Here is an 18,265-nt window from a genome sequence, read left to right on the forward strand (position 1 = left end):
AGTTTCAAATTTCCTGGTACATTTTTTTTTTTTTTTTTTTTTTTGCGGTACGCGGGCCTCTCACTGTTGTGGCCTCTCCCATTGCGGAGCACAGGCTCCGGACACGCGGGCTCAGCGGCCATGGTTCACGGGCCGAGCCGCTCCGCGGTATGTGGGATCTTCCCGGACCGGGGCACGAACCCGTGTCCCCTGCATCGGCAGGCAGACTCTCAACCACTGCGCCACCAGGGAAGCCCTCCTGGTACATTTTGTTGAAGCAATTTTCAAATCACCTCCCAACCACTAAGGACAAAGTTATCCTTAGTTCTTTCCATCTGCTTCAACCTGATTCCTGCATCGATCATGATGTAACTTTTGAGGGCTGGGCATCTATGGGTACACACATAGATGGGAGCGTGTTTAACTGTTACCCAGGGAGGTCGAAGGACTAACACTGAAGCACATCACACCCTATTCAGGAACTCTTTCATTTCCTTGCCTGTTCTGCTGCTGCTGGCTGGCCTTCTGCAGGTAAAGGAGTAGGATGACCATGTTCCTTGGTACTTCTCTGAGTTGGTCTTGCTGTTCCACAGTAATCACTCTTGGTATCCCCCATCCACCTTGCAGGTGGCCCTCCATAATAATCTAACCTGAAAGGTACAGATTATCCACCTGGGAGAGACTACACAGTTATTAAAACAAAACAAAAAACAAAACAAAACACAGAGGGGAGGGATTCTCCAAAAATACTCTGTTCTCTCAGCTTGACAGATCCCCTCTAACACTGCCCTTTATCTCGTGCTGAAGAAAGCCTAGGCAAATTCCATACGGGCAACCTAGAAGGCCCCATCTTACCCTCCCTCCCTCCGTAAGGGGCTGTTGCAATACACCAGAAGTCACTGCCAGAGACTTGCATCAAATGATGGCTACAGGAGAAAAATGCATCTTTAGAGAAAGATGTAACTGGTAAGCGACCGATTTTCGAGCTTATTAAAGATGGACCATTACTGTTAATACCACTGTAATTTTTAAAAAGTATTAACAGGCATTTTACATTACCTGGCAAAAAATTCTTAAAAAAAAATTATCCTCTAATTTGTATAAAATACTCCAGAGTTAGATCTCATTCTTGCTACCCTCAATGTATTCAGTAGAAATGAATAATCAGAGCTTGAAAAAGACATACATATTTGCAAAGTACTGTTAAAAGATTTATTGCAATAATACAATAATAGTTTAGAAAACATTTGTATGACTCAAACTGGTTTGGAAGTCGCAGAGCAGTGGAGAATCCCTGCAACATGACGCCCCAAGGAGATTCTTAACAGCATGCCACCAAATGTTCTTCCCCAAATTATCAATACACGACTCCTTAAATGAATCCTGTCCACTCCCCAATGTTGACATTGTTTTTCCCCTTAACTTACATACACATGTGCAAAACTTTCCTTAGTTATACTCCATTACAAAAAAAGTCTTTAACAGACCATTTTAAGCAGCCTATTTGGTGCCTGTGAGTTTTTTTTAGTATTACCTTGTTTCAACAAATTGTCTTATGATGGAAAACATGACCAAGTTCTATGGCTTGTTGTTTAAAAAAAAAATACCAGCTTCAATTTTTTAAAAAGCTGTTTACATATGGTTCTGGCACCTACATGAAAGATTTTAATGAGCAGCAAAGAGTAGAAAAAACAGTGGTTGAAATGTATATTTAAGAATATTTACAGGGTGGATCCAGTGCAAAATAATGAAAACCAAAATATCTCAGCAGTGTAAGCCAGTATGTTGGTGTTCAAAACCATTAAAGGTTTGATCATTTAACCCTAAGTAAAGTGCCTCCAGTTGATATTAACAACAAAACATACCCTATCGATCCCTACATTTCCCATATCCTTGTAAGTTTTGTTGAATTACTCTGGTTTGCGATCTCATGGTTTCGTAAGAGGAATACTTGAGACAAATCATGACTGTTGTGCATCTTTCAGCTGCCGTCATTCCCTGCCCCCAAGCCCCGAATCCCAGTGTTCCAACTCTTAAGACTAAGCTCTTCTTTCTGAGGGTCTGAGTGCCTAGACAACTCTTATGGGATTTTAAGTTCATTTGGTATTAGTTAAAGTCTACCACAGCCTCTCTCTATGAACTACACTACAGACCTGGATGGGACAATGCAACCCAGCCATCATGAAGCCCAGCACTTAAAACAGATACTGGCTGTATAAGAACCCACAAGGAGGAAAGCCTGTTTCCTCCCTAAGTGGAAAATTTACAGTCAGGAATCTTGGGACTCCTGGATAGGAATAAACACCCTTCTGCAATTCTACCCCAAACTCTACCCAAACACTAAATATACCAACAGCAAGAGCTATATATAGCACCTCGGATTTGGAGGCAAAGTATCGACTATAACAATTCCAAGGAGAAAAGAAGCTACAGGGCAGGGCAAACCTCCGAGTGATGTATGAGGCACTATCATGCTAATCACACTAACAGGACATGGTAAGAGTATGCCCGTTAGGAATGTTCCACTGGAGTTCACTTTGTAGTTGTTACACAGATTTCTTTTTGCAGTTATTAAAAATAAACATCTACTTGCATATTTGTACATAATGCCTCTCTACAGTTTCCTTACAAGATTGTCACTAAGAGAAGGACAAGACACATTAGCTGAAAAGGATCTCTTGGTGAGGGAAAATTCTTTCCTTCAGAGCTTTCCCAGGATACAGAAGAGCAGTATTAGCTGTTAATGCTGTGCTCTGCATTTCAGAGCAAAGGTAGTAAGTAGTGTCTTTAGAGCAACAAAGACCTCTAGGAAACAAACAAGCAGGGTGGTTTTCCTTAGAAAACCTGCCACTTACTAAATCCCTTAGAAAGAAACCAGACACCAGAAAAATGACCACAGGCCACTTCAGTGGCTTTTAACCTGTACCCAGGCAGGAATTTAGCTTCCATAAGGGAACAACCTTAATCACTTATTTTTCACTCACAGAAAAGTTCAATTTCAAAATGCACATAGTGTGGATGGTAGGAATTCAATAATCTAGGTACGAATGGACTTAATTCCCCTCAAAATCCAAGGAAATAGTTTTTAAATCTCTAGGACATTACTGCAGCCAGGATTTCTTCTCTTCATGGATGTGGGTCCTACAGAAAAAAAAGACCTTAGTTTCTTTGCTCTGTGGGGAGAAAGAAAACAGGAATGTCCAACAGGCCACAAGAGAGCGGCACAAGTGAAATCATTTTTTTAAACTACCCCTCCCCCACCAAAAAAGACCCCTACGCTTTGAAAACAAGACAAAAATCCTTGACCTAAAAACCAAGCGTGACCAAATTATAAAGAAATCAAGTGTTTCAAACTGCCTGCTTGTTCTCTGTACAAAAAATAATGGCATAAAAACAAACTCATAGGGCTTCCCTGGTGGCGCAGTGGTTTGAGAGTCCGCCTGCCGATGCAGGGGACACGGGTTCGTGCCCCGGTCCGGGAGGATCCCACATGCCGCGGAGCGGCTGGGCCCATGAGCCATGGCAGCTGAGCCTGCGCGTCCGGAGCCTGTGCTCCGCAATGGAAGAGGCCACAACAGTGAGAGGCCCGCGTACCGCAAAAAAAAAAAAAAAAAAAAAAACAAACTCATAGTAAACAGTTTTTATCTTTCAAATCCTAACCATCAGGAATCACTTCCTTGTGATTCAACCTCTGAAGCAAAGTGTTTAGGAACAGTCTTAGCATCACAGGGACTGCCATGGCAGCTGTGTCTGTGGGACCAACGGCCTGTGGCTGGAAGGGGTTGTGTGTGTTTCTGCCTCAAAAGAACTGGCCATGCACACAGGGCCTTCCTCCACCGGCGCTGGTCTGGGAGAAGGGCCTGTGACCCCTCTGTTCTGTTAATTATCATAAGCATGTCAGTCACCACCACGGCCCAATTGACAAAGAGAAATGCTCATCTCCCTGTTTTAAAAAAAATCCAACAGCTTAACCTCTTTCTGTTCCAGGCACTATCTTAGCTAAACACGAAACGTTTACTAGGGCTTGGAGGAAGAGCTTTCTCCAGGCCGATCTGGTGCGTCTCAGTCCCTGCTCGTTAACGGTGTCCAGTGTAAGCTTTAAACCAGGAGGTGACGGAGGCCGCGGCCGAGGAGATCATCCCACCAGCACTGCTGCTCGCAATGGGTGGGGACGCCTGGGTGCTCTGGCTCTCGGAGACTTCCACGGGCTGGGAAGGAATGTCACAGAACCGGGGGCTGGGCAGGTTCTCCCAGTCGGTGCCCAGGTCGGTTTCCTCGTCACTTACGTGCTCGTCTCCACTCTCGTCTGATTCTCCAGCAACTCCGGGATCCACAAACTCCATGGACTCCTCCAGATCTGCGCGCACTTCAAAGGGTCCTGACCTGTGCGCAGACAGGGAGGGGCCCCTTTAAGGCAAGCACCCCGCTCGCAACAGAAGACCCGACGGGACGAGGCAGGCCCAGAGCCGTCACCACACCCACGCCTGGTCTAGAATCGAGCTTTTCTTTACTTAATAATAATGGCCATCCAAGTAATGAAAAAAACATCACACCACACTTTCCCTCAACTCAACCTACTTGGGCAGACCCTGGATGGAAGAAACCCATCCGATGAGACTAGGCATGCTGGTCCAACATACGATTTCCTGTTTCAAACCACCACAGTATCCATGCATGCCAAGGAGAGAATTCTGACAGAAAGAGTCACTTGATGCATACACAGGCATATCAGTGGAACGATAAAACTGTACAGGTGTTCTCTGCCTCATGGAAGCCCCCAAATATTAAACTCTTAAGACTCACAGGGGCTAAGTGATAGGGTTGTATGCATGTTAGCAAAGCTTCCTTGGATTAGTGTCAATAGCAAGCTCCTGCACGCATTTTAAGATATCATTACATAATTTTCTAGGGACACATTTACAGCATTGAATGAGATACAACTATTTAGAACATATTCATCTGGAATAGTGCATATTTCTGCACTACATTTCAGGAGAAAACTATTTTTATTTCCCAAAGGTCCCTAATGACATCATCACCTCCAAGTCCGGCCTCATCCCCTGTGACCGCCCCTCAGTGTCACTGTGGAACTCTTGTGAGCAAACTCCACACAGCCCTGCTGCTCTTCCGTGCCCCCTTTCTAGCTCCTGCCTCAGGGGAGCCAGGCTGCATTTCCTTTGGGTGGGCAGTCACCCCACCTACTGCCCCTCCAGGGGGGTTCCCTGCAGCCAGCTACAGGGTGGGACCACATCACTCCAACAGCCTCCCTCCTGTTGTCCCCAAGATAAGGACACAATGCCTTGGTTCACTTAAGAGTTTCACTGACAGTTACTTTGGGGAAAATGACAGACATCAGCAAAAACAAGAGACATGAGAAATAACTTAGAATTGTACAGCCTGTCATTTTAGTCTATGGTCTAAACTTCTCTGCAGCCTTTATGATGATAAAAGCCTAGCGTCGGCCTCCAGCGCACCTCACCAGACCTGTACCTTCTGACTCACTTTTCCCAGGGTCAAGCAACCTTCATTCTTCCAAGACAACCCTGCTTCCCAGCTAAAACACAGCAATAGCGTATAGCCAGCATTTCTGTTCCAGGCAATGGAGTCCCCGTTGGCCTCTCACATGTCTGAGCCAACCAGTCTCAAAACACAAGCCAGCGAGGGCTCTTCCCCTCCTCCCTCACGCTCCCGCCTGCTATGACCAAATAAGCCGCCTTTCCACCCTGTGTCCCCCCAGCTCAGGCCCTCACTGCACCCCCGCCCCTGCTCCCCGGGGTCCCACCTCCTCCGGTCAGCCTCCCTCCACCCCTCAGCTTGCTGAGAGCTGCCTCCACCCCTCTCCTCATGGCAGCTGCCTACCAAAAAATGGTCACAATGTAAGTGCCTTAGCTGGGCTCCCTCTTTTCCTGAACACAAAGCTCTTGGATTCTGTTCTGTTCAGCTTCACTGTCCAGGGGGCCTCAGCATCTACTGCCGGGTTTCATCTCCCCAACCCCCCAGGCTCCCTCATAGACCCAGGTCAGCTCTCCACGGCCGTCACTTCCCTGCTGCCAGCCCACGAGGCACAGCCTGTTTTCTGTTCCTATTTCATGCTGCCAGATCTCCTCTTGGGGTCCGTCTCGGCGTGAGACTGCCGTCACCCCCAGGCCCTCTCTTTAAGGGTTTTCCCAGGAAACAGGCAGGAGTGATACACGGGGGGAAATGACACTCCCTCCAGGCAGAGCTCCCTGCCGGAAGCCACGGGGACTCCAGTTCTGTGCTTGGAACTGCATGGGGCAGAGTCCAGCTGGCCTGGAGAAGGTGCCCAATTAAGTACTTCTAATGAAAAAACTACAGGGAGGGAGGGAGGGAAGCACAAGAGGGAGGCAATATGGGGACATATGTATACGTACAGCTGATGCACTTTGTTGTACAGCAGAAACTAACACAACACTGTAAAGCAATTATACTCCAATAAAGATGTTAAAAAAAAAAAAAAGAAAAGAAAAAACTAGTAAGTGATTCCCAAAGTGGCCAGTCTGAACAATTTTGGTTCCAACGAGTAACCTACATTTCTGAGGACCTGTGAGAGCAGAAGACGTTTCTCCACTCAGCCTCTGTCCTATCACTTCTAGCTTCGAGATCTGTTACCTGCCCAGCATACCCCAAGCCACACACACACACACCACACAAAATTAACTAGCAAAAGAATTAAGTCTTTTCACTTAATGGCTTTGGGAATAAAGATTTTCAAATCATTCCTTCAGTTTTCAGTTTAGCTTAATAATTGATATCTTTTTATTCAGGACTCTGAAGCCAAGAGTACTCATTTTTTCATGATGCTGTAGGGAGTTATTCTCATCGATTAAGGCAACAAAATGTTCTTTTTGGCTTGTAGGAAGTCTCTTTTGCAAAATATTTCAAAAATATTATATGATAGAATATACAACCTCAAGAGTGAACCCTACTGTAAACTATAAACTTTGGATAAAAATGATGTATTAGGGGCTTCCCTGGTGGCGCAGTGGTTGAGAGTCTGCCTGCCAATGCAGGGGACACGGGTTCGTGCCCCGGTCCAGGAGGATCCCACATGCCGTGGAGCGGCTGGGCCCGTGAGCCATGGCCGCTGAGCCTGCGCCTCTGGAGCCTGTGCTCCGCAACGGGAGAGGCCACAACAGTGAGAGGCCCGAGTACCGCGCAAAAAAAAAAAAAAAAGATGTATTAATCATGGTAAAGACTGGATCACGTAAGAAAAATCAATAGATATTAAATCCAGGGGGAAATTCTGATGAGGATAACTGCATGGTCTCAAAGCGTCTCCCAACTGACTGCTTATTAGTTGCAAGGAAGGAAAAATATAGGAATTGTACAGAGGAGAAGGTAGAAAGCATCTTGACTGGGTGATCAAATTAGCATCACCAATGAGGGACAGATGGCCACTGTGGGCCTCTGGATGTGATACCCAGGAGACATTCACCTAGGCAGCATTCCAGCCTGGAATGTATAACCTGATCTCATTTCAAGGAAACATCAGAATAAAAGTTCTATTAAAAAAGAAGGAAAAAACGGTAATGTCATGAAAAACAAACGAGGCTGTGAAAATGTTCCAGATTTAAAGGAGGTTAAAGAAACATAGCAACTAAACACAACATCCAACTCAAGACTGGACCCTGTACTTGGGGTGAGGTGCTATAAAGGACATTTTTGGTCCACTTACAAAATGTGCATATGGCAGTATTGTATCAATGTTAAATTTGCTGATGTTGATAACTGTACTGTGGTTAAAAGCAAGAAAATATCCCTATTTTTAAAAAATACATATTGAAGTATTTAAGGGTCAACAGCCATGATGTATGTAACTTATCCTCATAGGGTTCAGGAGCAAAAAAGTTTTTTGGGTATGTACGTGTATTTATGAAGATAAGAGAGAGAGAGAAACTGCACAAATGATAAGCAAACATGGTAAAAATACCAGCAAAGGTGAATCTGGGCAAAGGGTATATGTGTCTTTGTACTATTTTTATTTTTTGCAATTTTTCTGTAAGTTTGAATTTATTTCAAAGAAAAAAAAAGTGTATGTTGCATTCAGGATGGGATCCTCAGTTCAGCTGGTCTCAATGGAAGCAGCAAGTCCCACCCAGGTTTATTAACAACCTCTCTAAAGCCTTGATCCTGACTGAGGCAGGTGTGAAAGGGGCCTCCTGAGGCTTACCTCCTGACCTCCTGGCTCACAGACACGAACTCGACAGCCTGGCTGTGCACGTGTACTCCTGTCGGACAGAGCCCTCTAAATGGACAGCTGACTTGAGGGCAGCCCAAAGAAAACTTCAGACCCACCAAAGAAATCCAGCTCTAAAAGAAAGGTGTTTGTTTTCCTAAACAACCAGCAACACTGGGTTATCATCCATCCTTTCCATTTTTGCCAAACTGATGGTTGAAAACTAGAAAGCTGTTTAGAAGTGCATTTCTTTATTCTTGACTGAGGCTGAAGATTTTTTTCCATTTGAATACTGACTACTTGCACTTCTTTTGTGTGAAATGCCTGCCTGAATCCTTTGTCTATTTTTCTATTAGGTTTATCTTTCTTTTATGGATTTGAAAGATTTAAGTCGTCTAGACTTTAATCCGTTGTCTATTATAAAGGTTGCAAAACATACCTGTTGCTTGTCTTTTAACTTTGTTTATGGTATTTTTACCAGAGACATTTTGTTTTGACACAGTAAAATGTGTAACTCCTTTCCTTTATGGTTTTTGGGTTTTGTAGCTTGCTTGGGAATTCCCTCCCCACCCTGTGATTATAAAAATTGTCTTTTCTCCTAGTTATTTCACAGGTTTTATTAAAAAATAAAGTAATAAGTTCTTTCATATCATCTGGAATTTATTTTTACATATGGAATGTAGTATGATTCCAACTTTTCCCCACATAAACACCCAACTGGCCTACCACCACTGAGCTATTATTATCCGATTCAACATGCCACCCTATCATCTATTATATTCCTACACATACGAGGACCTGTTTTTGGCCTCTTTATTTTCTTCCTCTAATTGCTCCACCTATTTGCGTGCTAACAGCAGATAATAAAGGTTTTAATTACCTTTATACTATGTTTTAAAAGGGGCCAAGCCCATCCCTTATTGTTCTTTTTCAAAATTTCCTTTCAGACTGTGCTTCTAGTTGAACTTTGGAATCAGCTTAACAAAGTTCCATGAAATATCTGTTGAAATTCTGATCAGGTTTCCTTTTGGGCAGAAGTAGCATTTTTACCATACTGAGGCTTCCCATCCTAGAAAATCCTAAGGGTCTTCGCGGCATCGGGCTTACTTTCATTCAGTCCCATACCTCATACAGTGCCTGACAGACATTCAGGAAATACATGTTGAATAATTTTTTTTTACGTTTCATATTTTCTTTATATAGGTTTACAAATATTTTGTAAGGATTATTCTTATGTAATTTATACTTTTTGTTGCTACAATAAAAGGGACCTTTTTTCCATTACATTTTCTAACTAGTTGTTGGCATATAAGAAAGCAATTGGTCTTTGTACGTTGAGCTTGTATCTAGGCACCATACTGAACTATCATTTCTTAAGAGTTACTTAGTTCTCTTGGATAACCAGTTCAATAATCACACCATCTACCAATCTCACCTTCTTTCCAATATAAACACACCTTACTTCTTTGTAAAAATCTTTTGCCTTGGCTAGGCCTCCACAGCAATGTTAACATAGCAGTGATAGTAGGCATTTGTGGCTTTTCCTGACTGTAAGGGAAAGGTTCTATTAAATATCAATGTAAGTAACATGTCATTAAGTCTAGTAGTTTTTGCTGTAGGTTTGTAGTAAGTATCCTTTATTAATAACCTATTTTTAATTTGCTAATTGTTTTCCTTTAATTATTAATGGGAACTGAATTTTATTCATTGCTTTTCTCCCATCTATCAGGTTGATCTTATGCAGGTAAAGCAGCTGGCACAGTGTCAATAAATATTGGCTCAATAAATATTAGCTGTTATTATTAAGGATAAATTTCCTAACGTGGAATGCTTTACAAATAATGTATAGAGAGGATGGCAAGCAAACTCACAGGAATCAACCACTAAAAACGGGATGGATTTCTAACAGGCTTCTGAGGCTTATAAACTAATGAATGGGATTTGGGGTGAGGAGAATGAACTCCCTCTAAAATGGCACAAAATTCTAGGTGTATGTGCAGTTTCCTGGAGAGATTTCACAGCTTTTCCCAGAGGGGTCTGTGTCCCAGGAAAGTTAACTATGGTTTTAAATGGGGGGGTGTTGAGGAAGAGAAGAAACACAAAACAAGGTTAAGGGCAGATTACCAAGGTTAAATTCACTGCAACATGGAGGGGGTCTCCCCTTGAGCCACGGTTCCAGTGTCAAAGAAAATGAATGATGGGGAAGGGAGTCCCAAAAGAACTTTCCCATCTTTTGTTTTTCTTTCTTCTCTTTCAAAAGTTCAAATACATTAACCGAGTCATATCTGCAGAAATGTATAGAGAGACTGCTCAGAGCAAGGGAAAAAGATAAGCACCCAGAGAATGGGTCTTGTTTGGTCCCAAAGATAAGCCTCATCTACGTCATGCTTTTAAGGGCTGAGAGAATAAAAAGATCCCATAGACCAGTCCTGGTTGGTCTTTTTTGTTACTTACTCCTGTTTTTAAGATAATGGATTTCAAACTAGTTCATCTCATAAACTTCTCATACCCTTTATCTCCAACAAATGGTGGCCAGATGGACTCAGTGACAAAAAGAAAATTGTGAAGAATTGTTATGATGGGAAAGAATGAACAGGCACAAAAGAAAATGCACAAGAATCGGGAGAGACACTAGGCAGAGCTACGGAAGAATCAGATGTGGATTCAAAGTAACAGATTTTGATCTTCAGGGACAGCACAAGAAGTCCCTACTCCAGGAATATAAGGGTTCTTCTATTCTGTTTTAGGTGTTCAAAATGTTTGATACTAATTTCCTCTGAGAAATGATTATGTAAGGACCATAAGGGATCAAATATGACTAGCCCTTGTTTCCTTCCATACAGGACTGTGTTATCTTTGTCCCTTCTGGAGAGTTTGGGGCTTGGGATCAGGCCCCTGTTCTCTGCCCACACATACAGCAACTCTACTTAAAAGTCGTCATAACACCACCACTTAGAGAAAAGTAACAAACACCCTTCTTACCTGCCTAGGTGTTCAGCGTTCGGACTGACCAAGTACATTAGATTCCTGAGAGTATGCAGTGGTTGTAATTGATCTAAATTTACATGCTAGAAAAAGAAAAAAACTGATTAATATTTTCAACCATGTAACAAATTAAAAATTAGCTCACAGTGTTATTCTCCATACCTGAGAAAAGCACAGGTAAAGAATATTTGTATTTAGTTTCTTCACTGCTCGAGTAAATTTCTGTTTGCTGAGGTTTTCTCCACAAAATTCACTGTAAAATAAATGTACGATTTGTAAAGCTGTGATTTTTGAAGAAATTCTATGTTAAAATGTTCATTTTGAAGAGTATGCTTTACACTACAGTTCAGTACAAAACATACCCCATGTCCTTTGCTCTTAATAAATTGCACTTAACAGAAACTCTTCTAAGGATGAACTACTGCTCTCATAGCAATTTCACCAAATCCGTAAAATGACAAATGCACCTATCTTTTGACCAAGCAATCCTACTTCTGAAAACTCACTCTACACAAATGCTTGCACACTAATAAAACAATGAATGTACAAGATTATTCCTTGACTTATGAACTGGGGACAGAGCAGACCAGTAGGATCTTGGTACATGTGTACAAACGAAAACTTTGCTACTCTCCACGTTAGGCAGAGTGACAGCCAGCGACGGCCCTGTAAGGCGCCACAGCATCTGCAGCCTCCTGTCCCTGCTGCCTCGTCCTCTCACTCTCCCGGGGCTCTGCAGCTGCCCTTCTCCTTGCCCAGGGATCCCTGTGGCCTGCTCCCGGCCTCCCCCAGGTTGACGTGTGATTCCACACCTACCCAGTCAGACGTGGTAAACCCTGCCTTGCCCTCACAGGCCCGCTCTTTCACCTGCGCTAATGGTCTCCCGAGCACTCATCACCACCTGACGTACTGTTCGTTTATCACGTGTCTCTACGTTAAAGTTAAGTGTCAGAAGGGCAGAGGTTATGTTTTCATCACCACTGTACCCCCTCAGTGCCTAGAACATAGCAGGTGCTCAACAAATCTTCGTAAATAAATAACAAATTTAAAAAGCAAGGTGCAAAACACCTTAGTTTAGCATGATACCTTTTGTGTTTAAAGGGGGGTGGTGGTAGTGGTAATAACACACATTAATATTTACTTGAAATGCAAGGATAACTGGAGGGAGACAGGAAGGTCTTCGTAGGAACTGGGTGGACTATAAACCTTGACAATTAAAAAAAATTTTAAACCACGTGTTTTTCATTAAAAAAAAAAATCAAAGTGTTACAATTTATCCAGTTCTTACACATAAGCATGCCCTCTGAATATCCTGGTTTTCCCTTAAATTATCTTTTCACATGGGAGAATTCCACGGTCTTTTCAAAGACGTCATGTGGGGCTTCCCTGGTGGCGCAGTGGTTGGGAGTCCGCCTGCCGATGCAGGAGACATGGGTTCGTGCCCCGGTCTGGGAGGATGCCACATGCCGCGGAGCGGCTGGGCCCGTGAGCCATGGCTGCTGAGCCTACACGTCCGGAGCCTGTCGCTCCGCAACGGGAGAGGCCACAACAGTGAGAGGCCCGCCAAAAAAAAAAAAAAAAAAAAGACGTCATGTGCAATTGTAAGATAATGACACAAATTTGCACATTAGGCTTATGAAATCAATCTCAATATTTCATGGTCAGACCTTTTCTCTCTTGATACTTAAATTCTTGTTTTTGTTTTAATTAGAATAAAGAACACAATAGGAAATGAGAGAGCCATGATAAAGATGACATCACTGTCTTCAATTACTTGCCTGTTGCACAGCTTTTTGGGAAGATTTACGTCAAGTATATGAGACAAAATGTTGACCAGCTGAGTCGCATAGCACAACGCAGCACTAATCGTGTAAGCAGGGTTATTATGCTCCATATCTAAAGTATAAAAACAAGAGCCATACACAAACAGCTTTAATTTCAACAAAAATATTAATGAACCTGGATTTTTGTGATTTGTGGTTTTGTCAATACATTATTGATGGCTATGCTTTACTCTCTAGTAATAAGAGGTCCATGGCCAGACATTAATATTTCATTGTTTATGATTTTTGTTGAGTGGAATGTAAGCTAAGCAAATGGGCCTAAATGGAGCCAGCATAAATGAAACTGATGTCTGAGCTACTTGGACCTGATAATGTATTATTTATCCGAACAATTAATGCCCAACTTAAATGTCACCTCCTCAGAGAGGCCTCCCGTGACTACCCTATGGAGAAGTAGTTCCTTCCTTTGTAGCCCCATCCCTGAAGGTGCTGGTTCCGTTGTCCACAGCCCATACTCAGTGTATGATGCCTTTGATCATTACTTGCTTCCCCTCCTCTCCACAGAAAGGCAAAGGGCTACACTTGTCTTGGTGACATCACCTTTGTAGCATCTGCACCGTGCATGACAGAAAGCACATACTCACTAAATACTTGCTGGATGACTGAATGAATACTCTTTCTCCACCAAAGAGAAGCTACTGAAGTTGTAAAGGGTTTTTCTACTGGGGTATTTCAATCTCCATTTAGGACTGATAAAGTTCTCTACAAAGTTAGAAACTTATAAAAATGGGACTCAATGGGCTATACACTCTTTAAATAGATCTTTTTATATAAATAAAACAATATTGACCCCAAAACAGTGAAATGTCTAAAAAAAAATACATGTTTTCAGTCCATCCACTGATAAAATGTGGCATATTCATGCAATGGAGTATTATTCAGTCAAAAAAGAATGAGGGGCTTCCGTGGTGGCGCAGTGGTTAAGAGTCCGCCTGCCGATGCAGGGGATATGGGTTCGTGCCCCGATTCGGGAAGATCCCACATGCCGCGGAGCGGCTGGGCCCGTGAGCCATGGCCGCTGAGCCTGCGCGTCCGGAGCCTGTGCTCCGCAACGGGAGAGACCACAGCAGTGAGAGGCTCGCATACTGCAAAAGAAAAAAAAACAAAACAAAACAAAAAAGAATGAGGGCTTCCCTGGTTGCACAGTGGTTGAGAGTCTGCCTGCCGATGCAGGGGACGCGGGTTCGTGCCCCGGTCCGGGAAGATCCCACATGCTGCGGAGTGGCTGGGCCCGTGAGCCATGGCCGCTGAGCCTGCGCGTCCGGAGCCTGTGCTCCTCAACGGGAGAGGCCACAAGAGTGAGAGGCCCGCGTACTGCCAAAAAAAAAAAAAAAAAAAATGAAATGCTGATATATGCTACAATGTGGATGAACCTTGAAAACATTATGCTAAATGAAAAAAAGCCAGACACAAAAGGCCACATATTGTATGATCCCATTTATATGAAATATCCAGAAGAGACACCTATAGAGACAGAAAGCACAACAGTGGTTCCCAAGGGCTGGGAAGAGGTGGGAATACGAGTGACTGCTTCAAGCCCCAGAGCTTTTGTTTGGAGTGAAAAAAATGCTTTGGATCTAGACAGAGGTGATGGTTGCACAACACTGTGAATGCACTAAATGCCACTGAACTGTTTCCTCTAAAACTGTTCATTTTGTTATATAAATTTTACCTCAATTAAAAATATATATTTATAAAAGTTTTCAAAGACTACTTGCTTCTCACCAGGCCCCTGCGTGGTTTTCTTCTCTTCCACCCAACTGTAGTAGGCAGAGTAGTCCCCGTTGTTGGGAAGGCTAATCCAGGGCCCTGTAATGCTAATGCTGGTGTCCCCGTTGTGATCGTCACAGACCCATCTCCCTGAGAGGTAAGTTGTCCTCCGGGCTTCGGCAAGCTTGCTCACGGTGCTGGAGGTCATGGCACTGTCACTCTCTGAAGACACGTCTGTGGGATCTCTAAAAACCAAAGATGCATATGGATGTCAAGGGGCTGGGCTTTGAAGAGCATGCAATTACTTGGCAGATATGCAGAACACTGGGAAGATGCACGTGAGGACAGGAATTTTTTTTTTCACGTACAAGTCATAAATTTTATTAGAAGTTGAGTATCTGTTGAGGACAGGAATTTAATTGGAATATACAGAGGTAAGCAATTCCATCAGAGGTGAAGGTCACACCAGCTGTGGCACAGAAGCCCACAGCATGTGAGGAAGACATGAACCAGGGCTTCAAGTGTTAGGTTCTCCAACTATTGGGTCTCAAGACCCCCTTACACGCTTAAAACATTTTGAGGATCCCAAAGAGTTTTCTGTATGTAGGTTAGATCTATTAATATTTATTGTATTAGAAATCTGAGAAAATTTTAAATTATTAACTGATTCAAAAATAAGAAACCCATTACATGTAACATAGCATGTTTTTATGAAAAAAAATCTGTATTTTTCAAAACAAGAAAATTAGCAAACGGTGACATTATTTGCTTACCAGCTGAGTTCACAGCACAGTGCAGCACTGATCATGACTTTTGAAAAAATCTCTTTAATACCCATGTCTTTCCATTGTGCTTTCAAGTAGATACAGTGTTCCATGGAAAAACCAACTAGTTTTGCTTACAACTCACTCAAGGGCTCTCCCTTGAGCCACCACGGCTTTCAGCATGCAGCAAATGTGCTTTCTGCAGACTTCCTATCTCGCTGCACGGCACAATCACATGTGCACGCAGGGGTCGAGACATAATTTAACTAGAATGAGTAATTTCTGCTGCTTCATCAATAGTGTTCTTGATGTGAAACTGGCTAGTTTTGTACACCGCAAGGACACTGTGGAACACAACCACGATTACTACACTATGGCGTCACTGCCTTGATATCTGTCAAGACAGAGGTTTTACCCACCACGGCTTTTGAGCCACCAGTGCAAACGTCAAGAGAGTGAAAAGGGAAAACACAGTGTTAATATTATTATGAAAACAGTTTTGACTGCACAGACCCCGTGAAAGGGCCTCAGGGACCCAGAGAGGTCCACAGACCACACTTTGAGCACTGCTGGCCTGGAGCATGGAAGGTGAATGAGAAGGCTCGGCAGGTACCGTGCAGGCGGGGGGAAGAACGTGGTGGGTTTGGGGAGCAGACGGATCAGCGTGGTTGCCTGTAGGAGGCACGAAGGAAGTGCCAGGAGGTGGTGTTGGAAGAGGAGGGACGAAATGCACAGGCTGGGAAGGGCCTTCTATGCTGCGCTAAGTTTAGGATCCATCCTCTTGGCCAGTGGCTCTCAATCCTTCTTCCTCTGCCACCAGGTGCACGTAAGTGCACTCCTACTGGCTGTCCGGACAGGACTGGGGGAGGGCGCTGTGGCCAGTTCTAAGCTGTACCTCTACTTCCTCCTTCCACTCAAGGCAGGTTGAGAAGAAATGTGAATGAACAAGAAATCTTATGATAGGGATAACTTCAAAACTATCAGCTTAAAAAATTCATGATATATAGTAATATATACTAACATACAAGATTTAAACAGTACAGGCATGGAAGAGAAAGATTTTCTCCACAATTTCTCTCCTGCGACTTTATATTCAGTTGTCAGTCTCCTTAGTCTCGCAAAATCTGGAACAGTATCCTAGTCCTTGTTTACTATAATGTGTTCTAACATCGCTATCTGGGCCCATCAGAGTTTAATTTGACAAGAGTGTTTCTGTCTGTCAGCTTTTTCCCCCTCAAAGCCCTGGCCAGCTGTCTTTACACCAATTTTTGGATAATCCAACTTTTCCCCACTGATCCAAAATGCCACCTTGGGGTCTATTTCTGAGCTTTGAATTCTTCTCTATTTTGCATCTGCCTTTTTAGTTTTATATTTGCTAACTATTACTAATGACAAATTACTTGGTAAGAGTCAGAGAGCAGGTCGTCAAGCTAGAAGCAACAGTCAGACCTTTAGGCTTTTAGGAAGCCAACTCTGGCAACAGACGAAAGGAAAGACTGAAGCAGAGGCAGCAAACACTAAGTCCTAAGTAGCAACAGTCCACTGACTGTCCAATTCCAGGGAAAGTTGCCGGAAAGTAAGGGTAACCAGAAGAGACAGGGAAATCCTCAGCTGGGACAGCCCGATGGTTAGTCAGAAAGCAATCGAAACTCTTCAGTGGAAGTTTCAGAACCTAGATGATCACCAGCATCATCTGGGGAAGTTTAAAAAATAAAGTATTATGAGATAAACTGGGAGGCTGGAGCTGTGTCCTCTGGCACCTGCCTTTTCCTGAAGTTCCTGAGTGACTCTGATGAACAGCCGGGGGGAACCACCATCCTGTCCACCCCACGGACTCCTGAGGGTGTCTGTGCACTACAGCCAGTGAGACGACCAGTGCTTGACATGCTGGTTACCAGGAAAAGGCAGAGTCAGCATGTCCTGCCCACCAAGTAAGAGAGCCTGGGGTGTTTTCTTCCATCTTAGCTCATGACTTCTCTGTGAAGTAGGCATTTATTATCCCCATCTAACAGACAAGGAACTAAGACTTCGAGGCTCAAAAACCCGCCTCACAGCATTTGACTAATAAACAGCCCAAGCGGCCCTGCAGCCACGAGATGGTTCCTGATCAGGGATGTGAGCCTGCCCGTCATCTGGAAGCTCTACAAGTATACAAGCCTGGGCCTCACTTCTCCGAGGGCCACCATCCTTCACCCTGGCCACCTCCCCAAATTCCTGCAGTGTTTACTGTTTGCTGAAGCAGGTAAGACTCAAGTTTCATTACCAGGAAAACCCAGAATGAGGCCCAATAAATGTGCTGACATAGTTGAAAGATACTTGATCTTTGGAACTTGTGTTTTCCTAGAGTCAAAAGACTCACTCACCGTACCTCACACCCGTCTTTACTTCCTCGATTGGAAAAATGACAGAGGTGAGCTCTAATATGTGAGACCGCCGAAGATTTGCCAGACGCTCATAATGACTTCTTAAATCAGTGTTTTTTTTTTCTACCAGGTCACCAAGTTTGCGATTGTGCCTCTGAATCTTCTCCTTTTTCTCCTGATGCCGTTGTGCTCGAGTGTAAAGTTTCTGATTCTTTTCCTTGGTTTTGAGGAGGCCTTCAGAATCTAAAATAAATAAATCACATCCAACAATGAGCTGTACAAATAGTTCCTGGGTACTGCACACTACCACTGCCCCCGCCACCCCCAAAGCATTAAGTGTCTTCCTGCAGTCTAAACTGAAAGCAAAACCTCAATAAAATTAACTACATGACATTCACTAAGTATGGAGACTGGGAGTTTAGT

General features: G+C 43.5%; 1 protein-coding gene across 2 annotated transcripts in view; it reads right to left on the minus strand.

Annotated features, from left to right (window-relative positions):
* Positions 1-1,177: 1,177 nt before the first annotated feature.
* ATG14 (autophagy related 14) overlaps positions 1,178-18,265 on the minus strand; it is a 38,244-nt gene continuing 21,156 nt past the window's right edge. Inside the window, exons 5-11 of one of the 2 annotated variants that reach the window (XM_081228101.1) lie at positions 17,848-18,085; positions 14,731-14,960; positions 12,940-13,057; positions 11,324-11,414; positions 11,159-11,244; positions 4,266-4,362; positions 1,178-3,120 (exon numbers count right to left, since the gene is read on the minus strand). In XM_081228101.1, coding sequence (XP_081084227.1) covers positions 3,106-3,120; positions 4,266-4,362; positions 11,159-11,244; positions 11,324-11,414; positions 12,940-13,057; positions 14,731-14,960; positions 17,848-18,085 — 875 coding nt within the window. In that variant the 3' untranslated portion in view covers positions 1,178-3,105. Of the gene's footprint in view, positions 4,363-11,158; positions 11,245-11,323; positions 11,415-12,939; positions 13,058-14,730; positions 14,961-17,847; positions 18,086-18,265 lie in introns of both variants that reach the window. The other variant, XM_081228100.1, reaches the window with a different exon arrangement.

This window comes from Mesoplodon bidens, assembly GCF_964165515.1.
Source record: "Mesoplodon bidens genome assembly, chromosome: 3".
In the NCBI taxonomy this organism is placed as follows: Eukaryota; Metazoa; Chordata; class Mammalia; order Artiodactyla; family Ziphiidae; genus Mesoplodon; species Mesoplodon bidens.